Below are 20,749 nucleotides of genomic sequence, written 5' to 3'. Positions count from 1 at the left end.
GCAGCGAAACTTAATCCCAACTGTCAAACACGGTGGCGGTTCACTCTTAGTATGGGGTTGTATGAGTGCTGCTGGGGTCGGCAAGATGCATTTGATAGAGGGAACGATGGATCAATTGATATATTGAAGAATAATTTGAGCTTTAGTGCGGCTCAAATGAACTTGGGTAATGATTACTTGTTTCAACAGGACAACGATCCTACGCATACCGCCCTTAATACAAAATTGTGGCTGTTATATAACACCCCAAAACAACTTCACACACCCCCTCAATCCCCAGATCTGAACCCCATAGAAAATTTATGGAGTGTATTAGAGAAAGAGATAAGAAAAAGAAACATATCCAGCAAATCCGACCTAAAATTAGTATTGCAGGAAGAATGGAATGCCATTTCACCTCAGATTACTGCAGATATGGTTAAATCTGTACCAGACAGCCTCCGGGGAGTGATTCGTGCCAAAGGAAATCCAACAAAATATTAAATGCCTTTGTTTTTGCAGAAAATATGGACAAGAATGGCAAGTGTCCAAAGACTTCTTGTGTTCAAAATATGAAATATTTTCGTTATTATTGTTTATAGATGGTTTATTTTTTATATTTTGTATTTTCCTGTTGTATCAGATAAACAAGTATATGAGGTAGAATAATGTGGCTTTCATTCCACTCGCCTACCTGCACCCACAACCCGGAGCGGATCCCTTGTTTACGTACCATCAATGGTGTCCAAACACTTTTTACGCTCACTGTATGTATGCAAACACACATACACATACACAAACACGCAAGCAGAAGAAACGCACACACACGTATGTACATCCATGTATACAGTTACGGAACGTGCAAGTGTATGTACACATACATATAGCTATGCGTGGGTCAGTCAAAAAGTTAGTTGCAAAGGCTTACGCTTTGTTACGCTAGCATGGAAGTAATAGCGTATGGAATATGGAGGACAGTTCTTGTATTTACATGAAAGTACGCTACCAAAACAAAAAACTACATTTCTACATATTCACAAAGTCTATTCAAAGATTTGTCATAGCGTGACCCAAGTTTCTCTATATCTTTATCCTGATAGAAATATTTGTTCACAATTTTTCTGACGAATTTACCTAAGTCGTGTGTTCAAGTTGGTTGCCACTACTTTCTTCTACATAGAACAAAATGACAACCATGGCTATAAGTTATCATAATCCTGAATGCGACAATAATGTACAGGGTGTCCCATGTAACTTGACAAATCGAAATATCGCGACAAATATGCATCGAACGAAAAAATGTTCCATATGAAAGTATAATAATATTGTGGGGGCAGTCACCTTAGCTACAATGACCACCCCGCCACCCCCAGCGGGTCGGGCAGGGGGAAACTTTGAAATGTTAAATGGGGACCCCTATTTTTTATTGCAGTTTCGAATTCGACGTCCGAAAATACGTAGGTTTTGCTAGTGAGAGTGTACAATTGGTTCGTAATTATGGTATTCTTTGTACTTATTATCATTACTAAACAACTGCACGTCTATAAACAAAAAAAGCATTAATGAATAATGATTATGGTCTTTGTGAGTTTTAGTGAATGGTTAAATATGTGTGTGACACTCTTGCAATAATTGGTTATTATTTTTTATTAATGCGTTAAATTTTGTAATTATTCTAATTACCCACCGGAATAAATTCAGGATTATTATTAAATTTCTTATCGAGACTCATCAGAGTAAAATTTTATACTTCATTTTAAAAAATCCGAATAAATGTACCCCTTTTATACATGAACAAGCATCACGAATCAGATATGTAATACTTGCACTGATAAAATAATGCACAGAGAGAGAGAGAGAGAGAGAGAGAGAGAGAGAGAGAGAGAGTAATAGCATTAATGAAAAAATCTGAAGTCATTCCAATCCCGGATTAAATATTTTATCTTGTGTAACTTTATGAAATATATATGTTTTTACTGGGGCACAACAATAGTGTTTTTCATGCTAAATAAATTATAAACATAGATGTAAATATACCTTTGCTGAATGAGGAAGGCGGGAGGTCGTTCTCGTACCAGTAACGGTCGCCTCGCCGAAGATAGTGGAACTGACGACCGAGGAGGCAGCCGAAGGTGGGCCCTACGACAGCACCATCTGTCGGAGTTTCCGCCAACCCTCCGGTGAACAGGTCGATGTCTGTAACGTCCCTATGGAGAGAAAGTACTACTTCAACCGATGTGCTTTGGTAGTGGAAATGTATTACAGTTCATTACAGAAAATAGAAATTGCTATCCGATTAAAAATTATGGACACTCGACTTTGGACTCCAATTAAAAATTAACCAGTAGAAGACCTACATGAAACGGTGTACATCAAAATTTTACCTTATTCAATTCTGCGTTGGGCCATTTTCTCCCCAGTATGCTATCGATTTTTTTATCATCGTGAGAAAAAAATGCTTTTTTGTGTTTTCCAAGGTTCAAAGGACATCGCTGTAGTGACAGAACGTGCGGTGTTGCCACTTTCAACACACATCGCTACTCCGTTGAATAAAAATCTGTATAAAATCGATTTCGCAATGCGAACTGACAATTATAATTGGTTTTAAAAACAGCTGCAAAAAAGCTTCAAATCAGACCAAGATCGTATTTGAAGGACTATCCAATACTAAGAAAAATTTGTTTCACAATATTTATAAGAAAGTTGCTGAAAAGATCTGAAAATTAAGAAATGTGTTTAAAATTTTTCTACTTGCACTGTATTTAAATTTCGTCACGATCGAACCACAACTTTTTTATTTATAGAACTTCAAAGAGAGCGGTCTTTTGGAGAACGCAAAAAACGGCACTTTCTTGTTATCGCAACAAGAAAACATCGAAGGCATACTCGAAAAAAAAATGTTGTTGATGTTTTAGCCTCAAGCTGGTATGTACATGAATGCAACCCTTTGAGCAAATCGTTTGTGCATCGGTTAGTGCATACATGACGAGAAACCAGGTATGGTGTAGTGGAAGTTCTGAAGTTGAATATTGAGGAATTTAACGTGCAGTGTGTTCATAATGTTATGAAGAACGCTTGGTGGCTATTCCCAGTGGCCGCGCAACACCCCCTCAACCCCCGCGGTGAGGTTGGGCCTCAGTAAGAATGATAAATTAAGCAAGACCGATAGTTCACAAAAGTTTTCCTTTCGGCGTTGAAATATTTTTTCAACCAAACATAAGATTCTTGTACCCCTACAACTTCAAACAGAAAATGTTAATCACTATAGCTCTTGTCTGTTATTGCGGCGGGCGGCCCTCATGCTGGCAAGGGAAGTGGAGAGCTGGGAATACGCAGCAGACCAACCAGACAACAGTGGTGGCGCCGAGAGTTATGGCGTCGAGGGAGGAAGTACAGCGCGCACATCTTTCTACAGGCTGCTGCCTTTCTTATCGCGCTGGATTGGTCGCAGCGACGTGCTGTGACGTCGATACTTGGGGTAGCAATCAGTGGTGTGCCCAAGGAGGGCCGGTGGGGGTAATATTCCCTCCCTTTAAACAGGTATAGATAAAGAAAAATAACGTCAAAGGCAGGAAAAAATGGCAAAATGAGGAATGACTACTAAAATAAAATACATATAACCGCCCTCACGTTTCCAAAAACCTGGGCACGCCACTGGTAGCAATCGATGCTCATTGTTGAGTGCAGAATTATTCAAAATGTCTATACTCACTCATATGTATAGTGGGATTCTTAAACATTACCAGATTACGTGATTTTGGATGATCTTATTGTGAACTTTTCACACCGAAAAGTACCCCTGAAGGACATTGATACATGTACATTACAAAATATAATATGTTGACATCGTACATAAATATACATGCAGTATATACATCGATTCCCGGTGGAGGCACATAATGGTTCGGATCCCACTTTAAACTGTAGGTCTGTCCCGATTAGCTTTACTGTGCATAAAGTGGACTTAGAACACCAAATCAATCAATTAACAGTCTATCTCATTGTTCATTCACTTACTTTTATGAAACACAATGCCCAAAAACTCGTAGCGTATGTGCAAAAATGAACGAAAATTATTACGGATAACTTCAATTTATGTATCCCACATGCCGATACTCGATTTCCAGCCAGGTTGCCTGTAGCATGTGTGGTGTGACTGTCACAATGGAAACTGTAATCCTTTCACGAAGCTGTTCCATTGTTGTCACTTTGGTTCAATACATTGGACTCCTCCGTGCGACTTGTGGGACGCATGTAGAAATGTACTAAATGTACTAAAATGTACTAATTACTACTTTGCTCACAGAAACTTTATGACTATGTATATTCATTTATGTATAATTCATTTTGATACATAAAATGCATGTGCAGTTACAGACAGTTGTCATTAGGACGTTTCAATTCGGAAACCCTGTATATTGTTTACAGTTTTTCTGTTGTCTTAACCTTTCGTACCAGTTTTTACATTGATTCAAATTACATGTATGTTTTTCATGTTTGTATGTACTTAATATAAATGTAGGCGTAAGTTAATATTTACACAACTGAAAGTTGCGAGAAGCCGCAGAGCTTCCTTCATTATGAGATTTTCAATTTTGATTATATTTCAATATTTATTACCTGTACACCTTTTTGAGGGCCGCTATTGCTTCTTCAGACATAACATCCTGGAGGTCCTGGAAGCTACCGACTGCTGGAAGATTGCAGAATTCCCTCCATTTGGTGTAGCCAGGCAGGCCGTGGTCTCTTCCCTGCTGAATCACCTGCGCAGCTAAATCTAGGCCGCTCCCTGACAAAGAAGCAGAAGGACGCTCGTCACAACAAAGCTTCACTGGAGAAAGTACTTCTAATGCTATTTTTACAGGGCTCACTATGACACACGTTTTGAAACACTTCTTGTCTCCTCAGTCTCCTGATGGGTGCAATCATAACATATTTGAAGAATCTGAAAACTACTCAGGGCATCTCCGTAAATGTTATTTTTATGTTCTTTCCGCAAAATATACAAAGTACCAACAATACATTCAAGATTTAAATATTTCTTTCCTGGTATTACACAAATACATCCCCTTCTCTCTATGGTGAATTATACAGAGTGTCCACAAACGACCACAACATTTTAATTATGTATATTAGGAAATTTATGCCGATACCATTCAAAAGAACAGCTCAAAGAATTTTAGCGGATGTGTAATTGTTGGCGTTAACTACAACAATAGATGGCATAACAATAAAAAATGAAAAAAAATAGATAAAAGTAGCTGAGAAACACATTTTAGGATGTAAGAGAAAAATTAATGAAAATAGTCATGGACAATTTGCACGGTAGTACTCATGGATCCCACTGTACGTACAATGCTGTATGAATGAGTGTTGCAAAGAAACTTGAAATAATAATAAGAAGATGAAACGTAATGGTGCACAAGAGAGAACACACCAAAAGGTATTTTGATTGTTAATGTGTTATTGTAAATGGCATCGTTGTTAGAAGCAAATTGTGTTACTGTTGATGTTGACTGGATGTTTAGGTTTGTATAGTGGGATCCATGAATATTACCGTGCAAATTGTCCATTTACTTAATTTTCTCTTACATACTAATATGTGTTTTTCTGCTACTTTTGGTTAGTTAACGCCAACAATTACACATCCGCTAAAATTCTTTGAGCTGTTCTTTCGAATGGTATCGGTATATATTTCGTAATATACATAATTAAAATTTTGTGGTCTTTTATAATCATGAGGGCCTCCCCGATGGCGCAGTGGTAGCGTCGTCGCCTTGGAATCAAGGGGTCCTGGGTTCGATACCCGCTGGAGGCACATAGTGGTTCGGATCCCACTTTAAACTGTAGGTCCAGTCGCGATTAGCCTTACTGTGCATAAAGTGGACTTAAAACACCAATTCACTCACTCTTATAATCATGGAATGCTTTTGTGGACACGCTGTAGTTTAGAATGAACGTGAACATACGAACCAGTGCGGCGATTAGGTTCAAAAACTTGGGAAGGAACAAGGTACCAAAACTGAGGGGGGGCAAGGACAGTTTACATTTACTTTGTACAGGATCAACGAACTTAGTAATAAGGTGTGTATTGATACATCTGTAGACTGAATTGTATCTTCTGCAAATATGCTGTATAAAGAAACAAACTGCCGGAGTACTAATAATTAGACCTCTGATTTTAAGTTTTTAACGTATTTTTCCTTTACAGATATGTAAGAAATAATACGTTACATCAGCGTTTCATTAAATACTCAACAACTGATCACGTTTTATAGTGCTTAAAAAAGTATTTTGCTTGTTAGCACCTATTTTAGGTTTAGGGGGCTTAATTAAGCTTTTTTTTGGGTTTTATATATTTTTAAAGGTTTTACAGGATTTTTATGTCACACAGAGGCATTTGCTTTGTTTGGTAACGAAAAAATTCAATGACAAACGTGTTTGGAACGTGTGGCCTTGCTCACTTTCGCGTCACTTCGGTGCTTTGTGGCATTCACGCCTTGCAAACTGACATGTCAGCATTGGAGTTTGCACCTCAAAGGTAAGAGAACAATTGGCGTTAAGTAGTGTGACTACACACAGTGCTCGATGAAAATTCCTAGGGATGGTTGGTCGAGTTTGGGGATTGGTGGGGGAATTTTTGTATGTATAATCATGAAGACAGTGAATCAGGTGGGGGATGTTTACACAAATTATGTTAGTGAGGAAACATCTAACGGAATTTTTATTAATTGGGGGATAGCATCCCTCTGCGTCCCTCCCACTTCGAGCACTAGCTACACAAAACAAAGGAAGTGAAAAGTAACGAAAGACATGGTCATGAGATATAAGTTATTGGAAATTTTCTGCGTAGAAACGGATTGCGTATGAAATTTGAATGCACGATATAACCAGCTCTCACTGACCTTTCTGTGGATCTTCGAACATGTGGTTGGTCATCACCTCGTTGATGAAGGCGTCCTCCTTCTGGGCGTGGCCCTGAAGCAGCCCCAGGATGATCCTGTCGAGAGCCCCGGGCTCGTACAGCTCGAAGGGGGCGTAGAAGGAAGATGCGATGGTCTTCTCCCCGATCTTCCTTCCGCTCTGAAAGGCAAGACACATCTTTAGAGAGCAACGAAGCAGGCACCTTTACTAAAAAGTTCTCAGGACCAAAGGCGTTACCAGGATTGTACGAGGGGGTATCAAAAGGTTCGTGCAATCGCCTGGAAGGAATAAACTTTGGACAAGTACGAAATCATGGTGGTATTAGGCCTTCTCCACATAGTCGCCATGCTTCATGACACATTTCTGCCAGTGATCTTTCACCTTGCGTAAGCCGTTTCTATAGAACACTGCATTTTGGGACTGAACCCACTGTTCCACCTCAGAAATGACATCGTCTCTCGTGTCAAAGTGGCGTTCTTTGAGTGGACGCTTCATTTCCGGAAAGAGGAAGAAGTCACTCGGTGCCAGGTCTGGGGAATATGGAGGGTGGGGCAAAATTTTGTATCCTAATTGAACTGTTTTCGAAATGGATGCATGGGCAGAATGGGCTGGTGCGTTTTCTGCAAATAGCAGCACTCCTTTTGCGAGCTTTTTTCACCTTTTCATCTTCAATTCTTCACGTAACCGAGCTAGGAGATCACAATAATAGTCACTTATGATTGTGTGACCCTGTGGCAGGTAGTCCGTCAGGATGAATCCCTCACAGTCCCAGAAAACGGACAGCATCACCTTAGCGGCTGACCTTTGCACTCTTGCCTTTTTGGGGGGAGGTGAGGAGCTGTGTTTCCACTGCTTGCTCATCTCCTTTGTTTCTGGATCATAAAGGTAGATCCAGCTTTCGTCCATTGTAACCAGTCTGCTGAAAAAATCCTCTTCATCCATCTCAAAGCGGACTAACATCTCTAGTGCTGCTTCCTCTCTAGTTCTCTTCTGGAAAGGGGTGAGCAATCGTGGCACCCACCGTGCCGACACTTGATGACGGTGCAGCTGATGATTGATGATATTCCAGATGGACCCATAACTAACATTGATTACAGACATCACACTTTCAATGGTGATCCTCCTGTCTTCCATTATCATCTTCTCCACTTTCTCCATCAACGTGGCATCATTTGTGAAGGACGATCTCCCTGTCCTAGGGGCATCGGAAATGAGCATGTGACAGGTTTGGAACTGCCGTTTCCAGTTGGAAACCATCTCATAGGATGGGCTTTCCTCTCCGTACACTGCCTTCATCTCATCGTGAATTTGCTTCGCTGCTTTCCCCTGGAGATGCAGGAATTTGATGACGCTCCGTGCCTCAATTTTGTCAATCATGACACCTTCCTTTATTCACGTGTAAAAAATGGATAGCAATAAACATACAAAAAAGACAAAAATGTGTGTGCTCAACCTAGAAGGGCCATTGTACAATACACATATACGAGGGGGTTTCTAGTTTGTTTCCTTCCAGGAGATTGGACGAACTTTTTGATACCCCCTCGTATTTCGGATGATGTTCAACCTTCGATTATGAAATGTATTATTGGAAATTTGTTAGGGGAGAGAAGTATTAAAATAACTTCCAAATGTACATGTCAATAGACCTATCAATTATAACTATTACACCCATAAAATACTACTGTACATTGAGCAAACATTAAACTGAACGGCGGATAAAAGTTTAACATCTTTGTGGTGTCCTATCACAGAATGTGATAAAATTCGCGAAAAATATATGAAAATGCTAAATTTACAATATTTCGCTACTTCGTATGAATGAAAAGTTTATTAGCCATGCAATTTTATCTGCTTATACCCTGTCTCGTCTATCTCTGGAACAAGGCCGCGCATAGCGACAGACAAGGGGAGGGGGATCGGGTCGACAGAGCGAAGCAGTACACGCCGCTGGGAAGGTTGGTAACTGCAGTCGCTTTCCCCTCTCCCCGCAATCCCGTTCCTCTTATGTGTTCATTGGTGGAGCAGTCTGGCTTTACTACTCGCGCAGAGATTTGTTTTCGTTCGCCTATTCCAGAGATAGTTGGGACAGAGTGTATATGCATTACTCGAAGTGAGGGATCCGGGCGATGCTTTCCCTCCAGTTAAGATACATAAAGCATCACCCCAGCTAACATAGTTTACACAAGCCTACCCCCACCTACTGCATTGTCTCCACGTTGACTCATACCAGTATATCCTCCCCCACCTATCACCAAGTCGACTAAGTATCCCCCCACTTGGAATTTTCACTTCGAGCACTGATTAAAAGTAATTTTGGGCAATCATTGCTATTTCGAACAATAAGGCCTCTACCTACAGGCAACATTTTGAGGATGTTTTTTGTTTCATTTCCTTTCATACATTTCAAACAAACAACAGCTAATCATCAACAGTTAATGTCATGTTCGAATTCAACACTCCAACATTTATTTAAAAAAGTAGCTATCTTTGTTTCTGTAGAAACTGCATTACGGAGCAGTGTAATATAGAAAACTTATGGAGGGGACAGAGCCCTGTAAGCCCAGGCTTCGCTACGCCAATCGCATTGTACACAATAATTATGAAAGAGAGGAGTTGAAAGGCTCTCCTTTCGAATTATTTTACCTCATCATCATGTACTACCTACGCGTACGTGGACTTTCGTGGCGGAAAACAGAATTAAATGAAGTTCGAAATTTATTTAAAAATGCTTTTTTTGTAGTTAATATACACAGGCTTATTTTTAACCATTATATAAAAGTGATGTCATATTTGACCCGGGGTCCCGGTTTCGAATCCTGGCCTGGGCGTGGATGTGTGAGTGTCCGCTCATCAATTTCATCATATCATCACTCATCTCCATCTTCGCGAATTATCCAAAAGTGGCACAAGAAAAGCGAAGTAAAATAAAGCAAAATCAATATCAATCAATAAATCAATAGATCCACTACTCCGTATCTACTTTTTTTCAAAAGTGAAAAGTTCATCTTTATTTCAGTATGGAACAATTTTATAAATAACGCGCAATATACTGTATGTATGTTCACAAGTTAACATAGAATGCACAGTTTTCTAGTAAGAGTGTCCCAACAAGAATGCCGGATTTGAATTGCGCCATTGTATTACTCTTGTTTGAGGATGTAAATGCCACGACAGTGAATGGAGAACATTACAGCAATACGGTAAGGATGAACAATGGAAATACGGAGGGACAAGTGTCGATAGGGTGAAACATTACGATTATTTAGGCATGGTGATTACAATGACGGGCAGGTGGGCAAGGCACGTACACAGGAATAAATGTAAAGAAATGTTTGCGTTGTAAAAAACAAGAAAAATAAAATACAAAGTACCAAATATACCAATCAAAATTCTGGAGGGGGTCTACGAGGCCACAGTTAACACAGCAACACTGTTCTATGGCATCGAACTATGGGTCTGGGAGGGAGGGGAAACTGTAAACGTCGTACAGTCAAGGGCTAGGAGTAGGGATGGGTATGGCAACATGTTGGGCACTTAGGGAAATGGGAAAATTAAGAGAGGAAGTGGATGCCAAAATGAGGAGCATTAAATACTGGGCAAAACTGATCACCAGGGAGGGGGGAAATTTGAAGAAACTCTGTATACAATCACAGATAAGTGGGGGTAATGGGAGGCAATGGGTAGCAAAAATAAAGACGGAATTATACAGTATAGGGCTGGGATGGGTGTGGGAAGAGGGAATAGAGGGGAGAATATATGCAGATGCTAGGGGCCATACGTGCCAGACTGGAAGACATTAACAAACAGGAAATTTTGGCAGAATGCGACGCAAAAATATCGTTAACATCAGCGAAAATAGTGGATACGGATCAAGAATGGGGAAGGAGGAACTACGTGGATTTGTGTGGGGCAAAAATAAGGTCAGGATTGGCCTGGTTCAGACTGGGGGGATGGGCACAAATTAAACTAAAACGGGAGGACAGGAGCGTAGAGTGTTCGCTATGGGGTGAAGACGAGACGAAATTTCACATTCTCCACCAGTGCAAGGAAACAGGGGAGGCAAGACAAAAATATATCAGGGAAATAAATGAAGCTAACGTTGAGAATATAATGACAACCGTTATTAGGAGGGAGAGACCGAGAGGGAATCTGGGAACTTTCATACACTATGCCTGGGCAAAGATAACAAGGAAGCTCAGTGGGGATAGCGAACATGTGTGAAAGGGGGGGGGGCTACTAAATAAATTAATTAAGTAATTAATAAATGTGAGAAAATTTAGGAATCACTCAGGTAGCAGTGCAAGTGTAGTGAAAGAGTTGAAATGAAATAGTGTTTGTGAACTCCCAAGCAGTGTGATTGTGGAAGTAGACTGAGAGGAGGAAGGGTGTAGGAAAATTGTACTAAAAAAATTTCATCCTTGTATGGCATGTACAGCTGTAAAGGCTCATACTTGAAATGAATTCTATTCTAATATGGTTACGAAATGGTTGTGGCTTTATTGGAATGGTGTGGACATTGAACACTTGTGGTTCCAGCAGGATGGCGCTACCTGCCACACCTCCCACGAGACGATCGCCTTGCTGCACGACAAATTCCCGTGCCGATTCCATTCTCGACCAGATTAGCCAGCGATGTCACGTGACCTGAGACCCTGCGAATTCTTCCTTTGGAGGTATGTGAAATCGCAGGAGGATGAAAACAATCCACGAACCATACCAGAACTCAAGGAGGAAATGTCGACCTGTGATCGGCCAAATCGAGGAGCAAGTCTGTGCAAATCAGTCATCAGTAATTCCATTGATAGAGTGACTACATGCAGAGCAAGTGCGGCACATATGACAAGTTTTGTTTTTCATACTTAACTGGCACATGTACACTTTGTAATGATGTAGAAAACTTCAACTTGCGTTCTTGCTAGGACACCCATTATGCATTATGCATTATATTATATAATATTATACACAGTTAAATATAAAATGAAAAATCGTGCTACTGTCAAAGCAAATTTGTCCTCCTTATCGTTTTTCTCTCGACATGATCTGTTCTTGTTCCATAGAGAAGAGTAAAATTAGAGCACTCACCCTATCGAAGTACTCGATGCTCTTGGGCATGAGGGATGTGACGAACCTCAGGGCTGCCCCAGCCACGCTGTTGGAGATCCCGGCATTCAGGTTGATGTTGTAGCCTGTGAAATGGCCAGACGCCTGCGGCTGCAGTCCGAACCTGTCAACAGTATTCTGGAACAAGTGATGAGTTAGATGAGGATAGAAGGTAAGATAAGATATAGTAAAATATTTTATAATAATATATTAAGGTTCTAGTCTAGAGAGAGATTGTTTATACATTTATTTAATTATTTAATTGTTTAATATTTATTCTATTATGTTGCCCTTAATGTTCTCAACGTTTTGAATTAAAAGAAGCATTGCTATTAGTTCTAATGAGTTCGAATTTTTAAATGATAAATCCTTAGAAATCTACACACATTGAATGCAGTGCACTTTTGGGTAAGTACTGTGGATACCTTTTTACAAGCCAGTAACGAGAATATAAACATTTTACTCTAATATATTTACCTTGTATATTTTATATACTTTGAGCTGGTGTTATTTCCTTGAACCTTTTGTTATTCACATGATGAACACTCAAACATATGATGAATATTTAAATGTTACAAGACAGTTTAAATTGTTTTAAGACTACAAAGAGTGTGTTGCACGACTAGAAGAGATACCTAGTATGTTTATCTCCTTCAATTGAAAGTTTCCGTGGAATTTTATAATGCTTTGTAATTGTAGTGTAACGCGTCTGGCTACCATGCTAAAGGTTCCTGGTTCGATCCCCGGTCGGTTCAAATCCGGGAACTTTTCTAACGTTGGAAGCGGCCCCCACCCAGCGTCGAATGACAGGGTACCTGGGGGAAACCTTGAGGGGTAAAGGCGGTCAGGGACGTGATGCTGATAACATTACCCCCACTCACGACCGGATCATGGCGTGGTGCTAAGCACAGGGGAGAACTTTACCTTTACCCTTTTTTTGTAATTGTAGATAATGCAAATTATATTCTAAAGCATTAATAATAAACTTACTTGGCCAAGAGCCACAGGCAGATATTCGGTGTACGTGATGTGTTGGATCTCGGCCGCCACTATCCTCCTGGCCTCTTGGAACAATGTCTCGTCTCCCCAGTGGGGGTTGATGGACTGGAGGGCGGACGCCACGCGGTTGTGCTCCCTCACCCACAGGGTGTGCAGCGCCGCCAGCCCCACGTGCTCGTTGGCCCTCGAATCTCCGGCCTTGAAGCACCTGAAAGCAACAAAGGATTATGTTAAATGGTGTAGGATGTTCAAAAAGTTCTTCCACACCATATTTCATTAAATGTTACGTTATCGATTTTCTTCACTCTGCAGTTGGATCTCACATTTCAAAATTACCAGCAGCTAAAATGGATTGATTTATATCACGCTGATTTATATCATGTGATTTAAAAAAAAAATCTCTGATTTAATAATTTTAAAGAACTAATTTATAGAAAAAAATATGCATAAGGGTTTTGTGGATAACAGAAAGTACATTAATCGCATAATGATTTAATGATGTTTATTAGGCTCTAAGAAAGGAATAGAAAGGAAACAAAATATATGTACTAATGGGCTGAAGCTCATACGAAAGGAAATGTAATATGTAAATAATTTACATATTACAATTATTGTAAACACACTTAAATTTATCTTGACTTAAAATTCAATAATTTTCATATGCAAAAATATCAAACATATGGTGTACAATAATATACAAAATACTAGTCATGTTAAGGCGTAAATAATGTCATTATCATTAAACTGTAAATAAACGTGGTACCTGATATTTTGCAAAGTATCATTAAGAAATTGACAACATTCAGCTACAAAGACTATAAAGATATTTTTAAAATTGTAATTATAGAGTAGTTCATCCAGAATGTTTTATTTCCACTAGAAGAAAAATTTCTGAAATTATGTATTAAAGTTTCAGTAACACACCCAACAAAAGTTTCCATAGTAGGTTCATATATACATTACCAAAAACAGAAAAATGTATATTTACATGTATTTTTTGTTTTGCTTTAATCAAACTGTACAAATATTTTACAGGATCGTTTACCAGAAAAATCATTTGTATAAAAAACATATAGGGGAAAGGCAGATAATCACGGTCAGTTGGGAATCGCAGTCACCCTGTTTTCTCAGCTGGAAAGAACAGTGGAGACTCCCAACTAGTGCTGCTATCTGCTCGAGGGATTGGAGAAACACCCTCGCCATTGGTTCAGTTGTATGCGAATGCTCGACGCAGTTAGAGGGAATTTTCGTTTTCGAGTGTTTTTCTTGTAAACTTTGGACATCACATTGACAACAGTAAGTATACCTTATTATTATTACTTTGTTCTAATTATTTTAGGTGTCAATACCTACTAAGTGCTCTATGATGTGGAGGTATTAGTTTGAGAAAATATTAATAGTTGTCATGACCTCGATTTTTGTTTTGTGATGGCGTCAGTGCAGGGAATCCCAGTCACACTGACCGACATTCCCTGCATGTGACCGTAATTCCCTGCAACAACCAGAAAGTGTAATATTTGGTATGATGGCTGTAGGCTAGTGTCTACTGTTTCTAAGCTGGTTTGACCAAATAATTAGGAATCATGTAAAACTGTGTGCAACAAAACGTAGCCAGAAAATTCATGAAGAATCACTTGTGTCATCGTCGGATGAAGATCTGGGAGTAGCATCACTTTGTGATGACGACATCGATGATGATTTGCCTGACGACGGTTCAGATGGTGAGCATGTGAAGTGTTTCTATTGTGAAGATTTCGGAAGGAATAATGAAATGTGGTATCAGTGCAGGGGGGTGTGGCATATCGGCTCATTCAGAGTGTTTTGGCTATGAAGATGCTGCAGATTTTGTTTGTGATTCTTGTATGAAAAAGTGTCATTAAATGTTGTCAGTAAACTTATTTTTATTTCTGTCTCTTCTTTGTAGGTTAATTTTTACTATTTTTTTTTAAAACTTATTTTATATTATTTGAAAACTTCCGAAAGGACAATACATTTTTTTTAGAAGACGTAATTTTAATTGTTGCCTATCAGTTTTGATTACAGACGAAGTTTTTATTATTTTTATATCTATAAATTCAAGTAATTTCTTATATAGATCATAATTGTAATGAGTAAAATTGAAATACATGTTTTGAAACTTGAAAAAACAAAATGTTTTCTGACTGTATATACCAGGAACCTAGTGACCGTTATTACCTGCATGTGTTGGGAATTGCGGTCAAAGCAGTTGGTTAAGATTTTTATTATTGATTAAAAAGTAAGAAAGAATTCGATGAATTTGACTAGGTAGTTTCATAGTACAAAGAATGCAGTATGGGGTGCGATTTTTGTGCAGACATTTAGTGGCTTTTCTTGGATGTAACAAAAGGTTTCCCTTAGGTGACCGCCATTACCCGCATCTCCCCTATCTATATGTATGGTGCCATAAACCATACAAGTAATTAAGCGTGTTTTTTTTTTAAAAAAAAAAGTCGATTTAAATTAAGAAATCATCACAAATGATTTTTTAAAATAAAATTCATAATTTTTATCCACCCTGTCAGCAGCTCTACGGTCTGCCGATCGTAACAACTTGGAGTACAGTGTAATTATCACATGTTACAATGACATGAAAACGCACTTACCTCTGGCTAGCATTTCCACGACAGTCGACGCTGTTCTCCTCTGGGGGCAGCAAAGGCTTCCGGCGGCCCGGCTGCGTCTTCATCTGTCCGCCTCTGAAGGTCCTCAGCTCGTTCGCCTCCTCGCCGGAGCTCCCGTACACCACCGACCCATCCAGGAAGGCTGTCACTTGGTTGATCTGCTCTCTGGGCCCTGCAACAACAGGCAATTCGTGAATGAGCCAATCTAACGCTTCTGTTCTCTTCCCTTATTTAGACTAGCTTTCGACTGTTACAGCAGTGTTCAATTTAGGATATTTTTCACATTTTAGATGTATATATGAGTATAAAGTTTTGTCCAGTGTTAAATCAAGAATGTACAAGGGTGATTCAGTCGCTCTCGGTCCCTGATTTTCGCTTATAAAAATCAAACTATTGGTCATACTGTAGTGAAATTTATTACGGTCATATGACATACCTTGGTGTATGAGAAGCACGGTGACGTCATTGGAGATGGCGCCACAGTCTCTCTAGTCCTTGCGTGGGCTTGGCCGTGGGTCTGGGCGATTATGCCGTTAAATGCCAATCGTACGGACGTGTGCTTTCAGTCTGAGTTCATGCTTACAATCAGCGGTTCGTGATTCGAGTACAGCAGCGGCTGCTCAAGGGGTAGAACCGCCGTGCCATGGCACTACCCTCAGAAGAAACGCATACCTCGCCAAGTATTGTTAAATGAATACATTGATAGTTTGCATACAAGGACATTAGAACCTTGCAATCGGTCAAGCTGACGTGACGACCGCCCCAACCACCTCACTGCATTGTCAGCTGTTTCGTTCGTACCCTCGTGAGGCAATCAGTCCGTGCCGCCCAAGATCTGGCCTAACCAAGTTGACACACGTGCAGAGGGTTGAACAAATCTCCGCGAGAAACATTTCCACCATGAGCCGAGAACAAAGCGGCAGGGGGCGGGTTTAGCCCATAAGAAACCGTGCCCGTCTTCGCCTGGCACGGCGAGGGAACTTTCGCAGTGTTGACACAGTTGCCACTTTCAGAGAAAAGTAGCTAAATACGACTGATTTGTAAGACCCGTTGGGGAAGGGAAGTAATTTCTGCCTACTTTTAGAGAAACGAACCTAGTATTTTTCCAAAGTTAAATGAACATTTTTGATAATACAAGTAGATAGATGCACCAAGAGAGCCATCCAGACATTTTTAAAAATATAAAAATAAAAAAATCCTATGATGATGCGAGTTTCCTTTGTCATTTCGACAATTTCTTTTCATAACAAAGATATTTTCGTCACAGGCAATAAAAATGGGACACTTAGAGCCTGAAATACTCGCTTCCCTGTAAGACGTTGTGTGTGTTACCTAACTCTAACGCGATAAGTGGATTGTATTAGAAAATTTTCAATGGCAAATTCTACCTCCGCCATATTGCCATTGAATATACAGAAGTATTGCTTCTTCAAATTCATTAATGTAATAATTCTTATAATTCAAATATGAAAGCCATATAGAAACACATTTTTGTTTAACCGTAATCCAGTTAATAATGATAATAGTAATAATAGCAGCAACAAGAATAATAGCTATTAAACGTTAGAATATATGAGTTATTGAAAGAAGGCCCCTTAATTCTATATGTATAGTAAAAATAGTAAAATTTGCTTGGAAAGAAAGCATTATAAAATCCGAAGAAACTGAACTGGATATACAAGGTGAGCCAAAAGTTAGTTTACATAGGCATTAATAGTATATCTTCAATGTGTACGCCTTGAACATCAATACGTTTGTGCGTACGGCGTTACCAGTTCTCCAGAACCTTTTGCACAACGTCCGGCATAATCATGTCTGCACAATGCGATCCTTCAGATGCTGGTTGTTCTGAATCTTAACTGAGTAGACGACCGCCTTTAAATGACCCCAAAGGGAATAAAACATTGGTCTGGTGACCACGGTGGCCACTCAACGGGACCACAGCGACCGATCCATGCACCAGGAAACTGGACATTCAACCATTCACGAGACAAAGATAACTTCCTATGTAACCTGACTTTTGACTCGCCCTGTATAAGACATCGATTAAGGTATCGCCTGGAAGGATTCAATGGCACGAATGTTCCATTCTCTCAGATGTCATAAGCATAGCCTACATTACTTGAAGGAGCTGCTTACCCAGCGTGCACCCTGTGCGAGGGGCGGTCCCGGAGCGTGCGTACTCCATGCACTTCTCCCCCTGCCTGCCGTGGACGGGATCGTTCTCAGGGATGCGAATGGGGAAGCACTCGGGGTGGAACTCGCTGAAGTTCACCCCACAGCACTTCAAGCGTTGACCTTGGAACCCTGCAAGAGATAACACTAGTAGAATACACTTAGAAATACGAGGGTATTCAAAGGAGTAAAGACATACGTGGAATGTGGCTCCACCTCACCCAGTGATGTTTGTTGAACCGTGGAAAGTGCGGGCTGTCACTGAGTGTCAGCGCTTGCAGTGTTGCCACGTTCCACGTACATTTTTACTTCATTCAATAAAAATGTGTCAGTTTTGCAATGCAAATTGAAAATGAAGATGGATTTAAAAGAAACATATGCAAAGAGCTTCAAAGCAACACCAATATTGTATCTTCAGGACTATCCAATACCAAGGAATAGTTGTTTCGCAAAATTGATAAGAACAGTTTTTTGAAAAATTTTAAAAATCTGAAAATTAATAATTGGGTTTCAACCCTTTCTGCCTGCACCATACCAAAATTTCATGACGATCGGACAACTCGTTTTTGATTTATAGAATTTCAAAGACTGCGATCGTTTGCAAAACTCTAAAAAAGCGGCCCTATTTTGTTCTCACGACTATAAAAAATAGAAGGCATGTTCGGAAAAAATGGCTAGCATAATTGAATACGCTAAATTTTGATAGAGCTCGTTTATACGAGAGGTCAATTGGTTAATTTTTAATTGGAGTCCAAACTCTAGTATTTTTTTAAAAAAAGTGAAGTGTTCCCCTGTGCATAGCAGCACGCCATGAAGGCGTATAGGGGGTGTGGAGGTAACGCCCCACACTTTCTTGATCAGGTCGTGAGTGGGGGTGATGTGATCAGCATCACGCCTCTGACCGCCTTTACCCCCCAGGGTTTCCCCCAGGTACCCATGTTATTCGATGCTGGGTGGGCGCCGGGGCCGCTTTAACTCTAGTATTTAAAATTTTGAGTGAAAGTTTGTAGTAAACTGAGTGAAGAGTTTAAATTCAATGCAGGAGTGAAACAAGGGGATGGCCTTTCGGCAGTATTATTTAATCTAGCATTGCACAAAGTAATGAATGTAGTTGACCAAAAGGGAACCATATTTGGAAAATCCAGTCAAATATGTGCATATGCAGATGATGTTACAATCATTTCTAGAACAATAACAACACTTAAGCAAATCTATGAGCAAATGGAAAGAGAAGCAATAAAAATAGGGCTCAATGTAAATGAAAAAAAGACAAAGTATATGAGAATGTCTAACTCTGAGATCAGAAGAGCACCTCAAGATCTGACAATTGGAGATAATAAGTTTGAGGGAGTTCCTTGTTTTAAATATCTGGGGACAATGGTATATAGTGATAATGATATGAGTAAAGTAATAAAGGAAAGAATACAGGCAGGCAATCGTGCATATTTTGCAAATATGCAGTTGTTTAGAAATAGACTGATCGCAAGAAATACAAAGCTTAAAATTTATAAGACACTGGTACGACCAGTTGTCACTTATGGATCAGATAATTGGACTTTGAAACTGTCAGATGAAAATGCCCTCAGAATATTTGAGAGAAGAATATTAAGAAAGATATATGGACCTGTGAGGGAAGATGACGACTGGAGAATAAGATGTAATGCAGAGCTAGATGATTTAATAAAATGCCAAGATATAGTGAGATTTGTCAAAGTCCAGAGAATAAAGTGGTTGGGGCATGTGGAGAGAATGATGGACGATAGGATGCCAAGAAGAATGTTGAAAGAAAAGCTTCACCACGCAAGAAGAAAGGGCAGACCACGACTTCGATGGATAGATGACGTCGCTGCAAACTTGCGAACAATGAAAATTAAAGGATGGAGGAGAAGAATTGATGACAGATTGGAATGGAGGCTGATTGTGGAGGAGGCCAAGGCCCACCAAGGGCTGTAGAGCCAGAAAGAGAAAGAGATTTAAAATTTTTAATCCGACAATAGAACCGCAAGGTAATAGTTTAGTTTACTAATTGGTAACATGAATAATTTGCATACCCCTGAATATATATATATATATCCCGAAATGAAATCGCAAATACGCCACTGATTTGGCATCCCCCAAAAGCAATTCGTCCTATTTTTCTTTGCAGAGTTGGTCATATTTCAATCACGAAGTTGTTTGTTCATAAAAATAAGGATAAATACATCATCATTAATTAGGTTCAAACAAGTCTTGTTCCGAGAGGTGTGGTCGGAGCCAAGCTTTCCTTCTCGTACCTGCAGCTACTGACCTGACATCTGTGGTGTGTGCGAGACATCATGGTAGACGAATTCTCCCCAGACCGCTGCCAGCGCCATCAGGTGAGGGTGCGGGAGATCTGCGTCGCGGTGAATCGCTAGAGACACCTCTCGGGCGCTCGGGAGAAACTGCCCTCTTGCATCCTGCCGCGGAACGCTGACACCTGTTGGCAGACATACAAACTATGTGGAAAACATTCTCTAGGTAAGATCTTACATGGTTTATGATGCTCAATAATGTTCCCAGCCAGGGAATTATCCACACCGTGGAGATTTGGAGCCCAAAATTACGGGAAAGGGGAAAAACTTCAAAAAATGGAAATAAACAAGGAATCTAGACAAACGAAGGTCTATGCCCATCTACCTAATTATTTCACAGTTGCTCCAGTTTTCAGCTTGATACGGAGTATATCTACATGTCATTTATTGATAAATTATATAATAGTAATAATAAAAATAACAATAATAAAAATCATCTCTATTAGAGAGGGCGTGTTTCGGACTCAAGGATCGTTCTTACAACAGACCCTTGTCTGAAAGATTCATACAATAACATACGGAGTAATGAGTATACATTCAAAGCTTAATTAATTAATTAAGAAATTCTCAACAATGAAAAGAGCGAAATTAAATATT

At 39.8% G+C, this 20,749-nt stretch overlaps 1 protein-coding gene across 1 annotated transcript in view; it reads right to left on the bottom strand.

Annotated features, from left to right (window-relative positions):
* LOC146004340 (uncharacterized) overlaps positions 1-20,749 on the bottom strand; it is a 168,993-nt gene that overhangs the window by 37,643 nt on the left and 110,601 nt on the right. Inside the window, exons 5-12 of the mRNA XM_083143128.1 lie at positions 20,107-20,277; positions 17,784-17,951; positions 15,627-15,816; positions 12,994-13,210; positions 11,986-12,141; positions 6,885-7,062; positions 4,600-4,768; positions 2,017-2,186 (exon numbers count right to left, since the gene is read on the bottom strand). Of these exons, the coding sequence (XP_082999254.1) occupies positions 2,017-2,186; positions 4,600-4,768; positions 6,885-7,062; positions 11,986-12,141; positions 12,994-13,210; positions 15,627-15,816; positions 17,784-17,951; positions 20,107-20,277 (1,419 nt within the window). The remainder of the gene's footprint in view (positions 1-2,016; positions 2,187-4,599; positions 4,769-6,884; positions 7,063-11,985; positions 12,142-12,993; positions 13,211-15,626; positions 15,817-17,783; positions 17,952-20,106; positions 20,278-20,749) is intronic.

This window comes from Lepisma saccharinum, chromosome 21, assembly GCF_977018435.1.
Source record: "Lepisma saccharinum chromosome 21, izLepSacc3.1, whole genome shotgun sequence".
Taxonomy (NCBI): domain Eukaryota; kingdom Metazoa; phylum Arthropoda; class Insecta; order Zygentoma; family Lepismatidae; genus Lepisma; species Lepisma saccharinum.
Note: the sequence above shows the minus strand (reverse complement) of the source record. Positions and strands in the feature narration are given on the sequence as shown.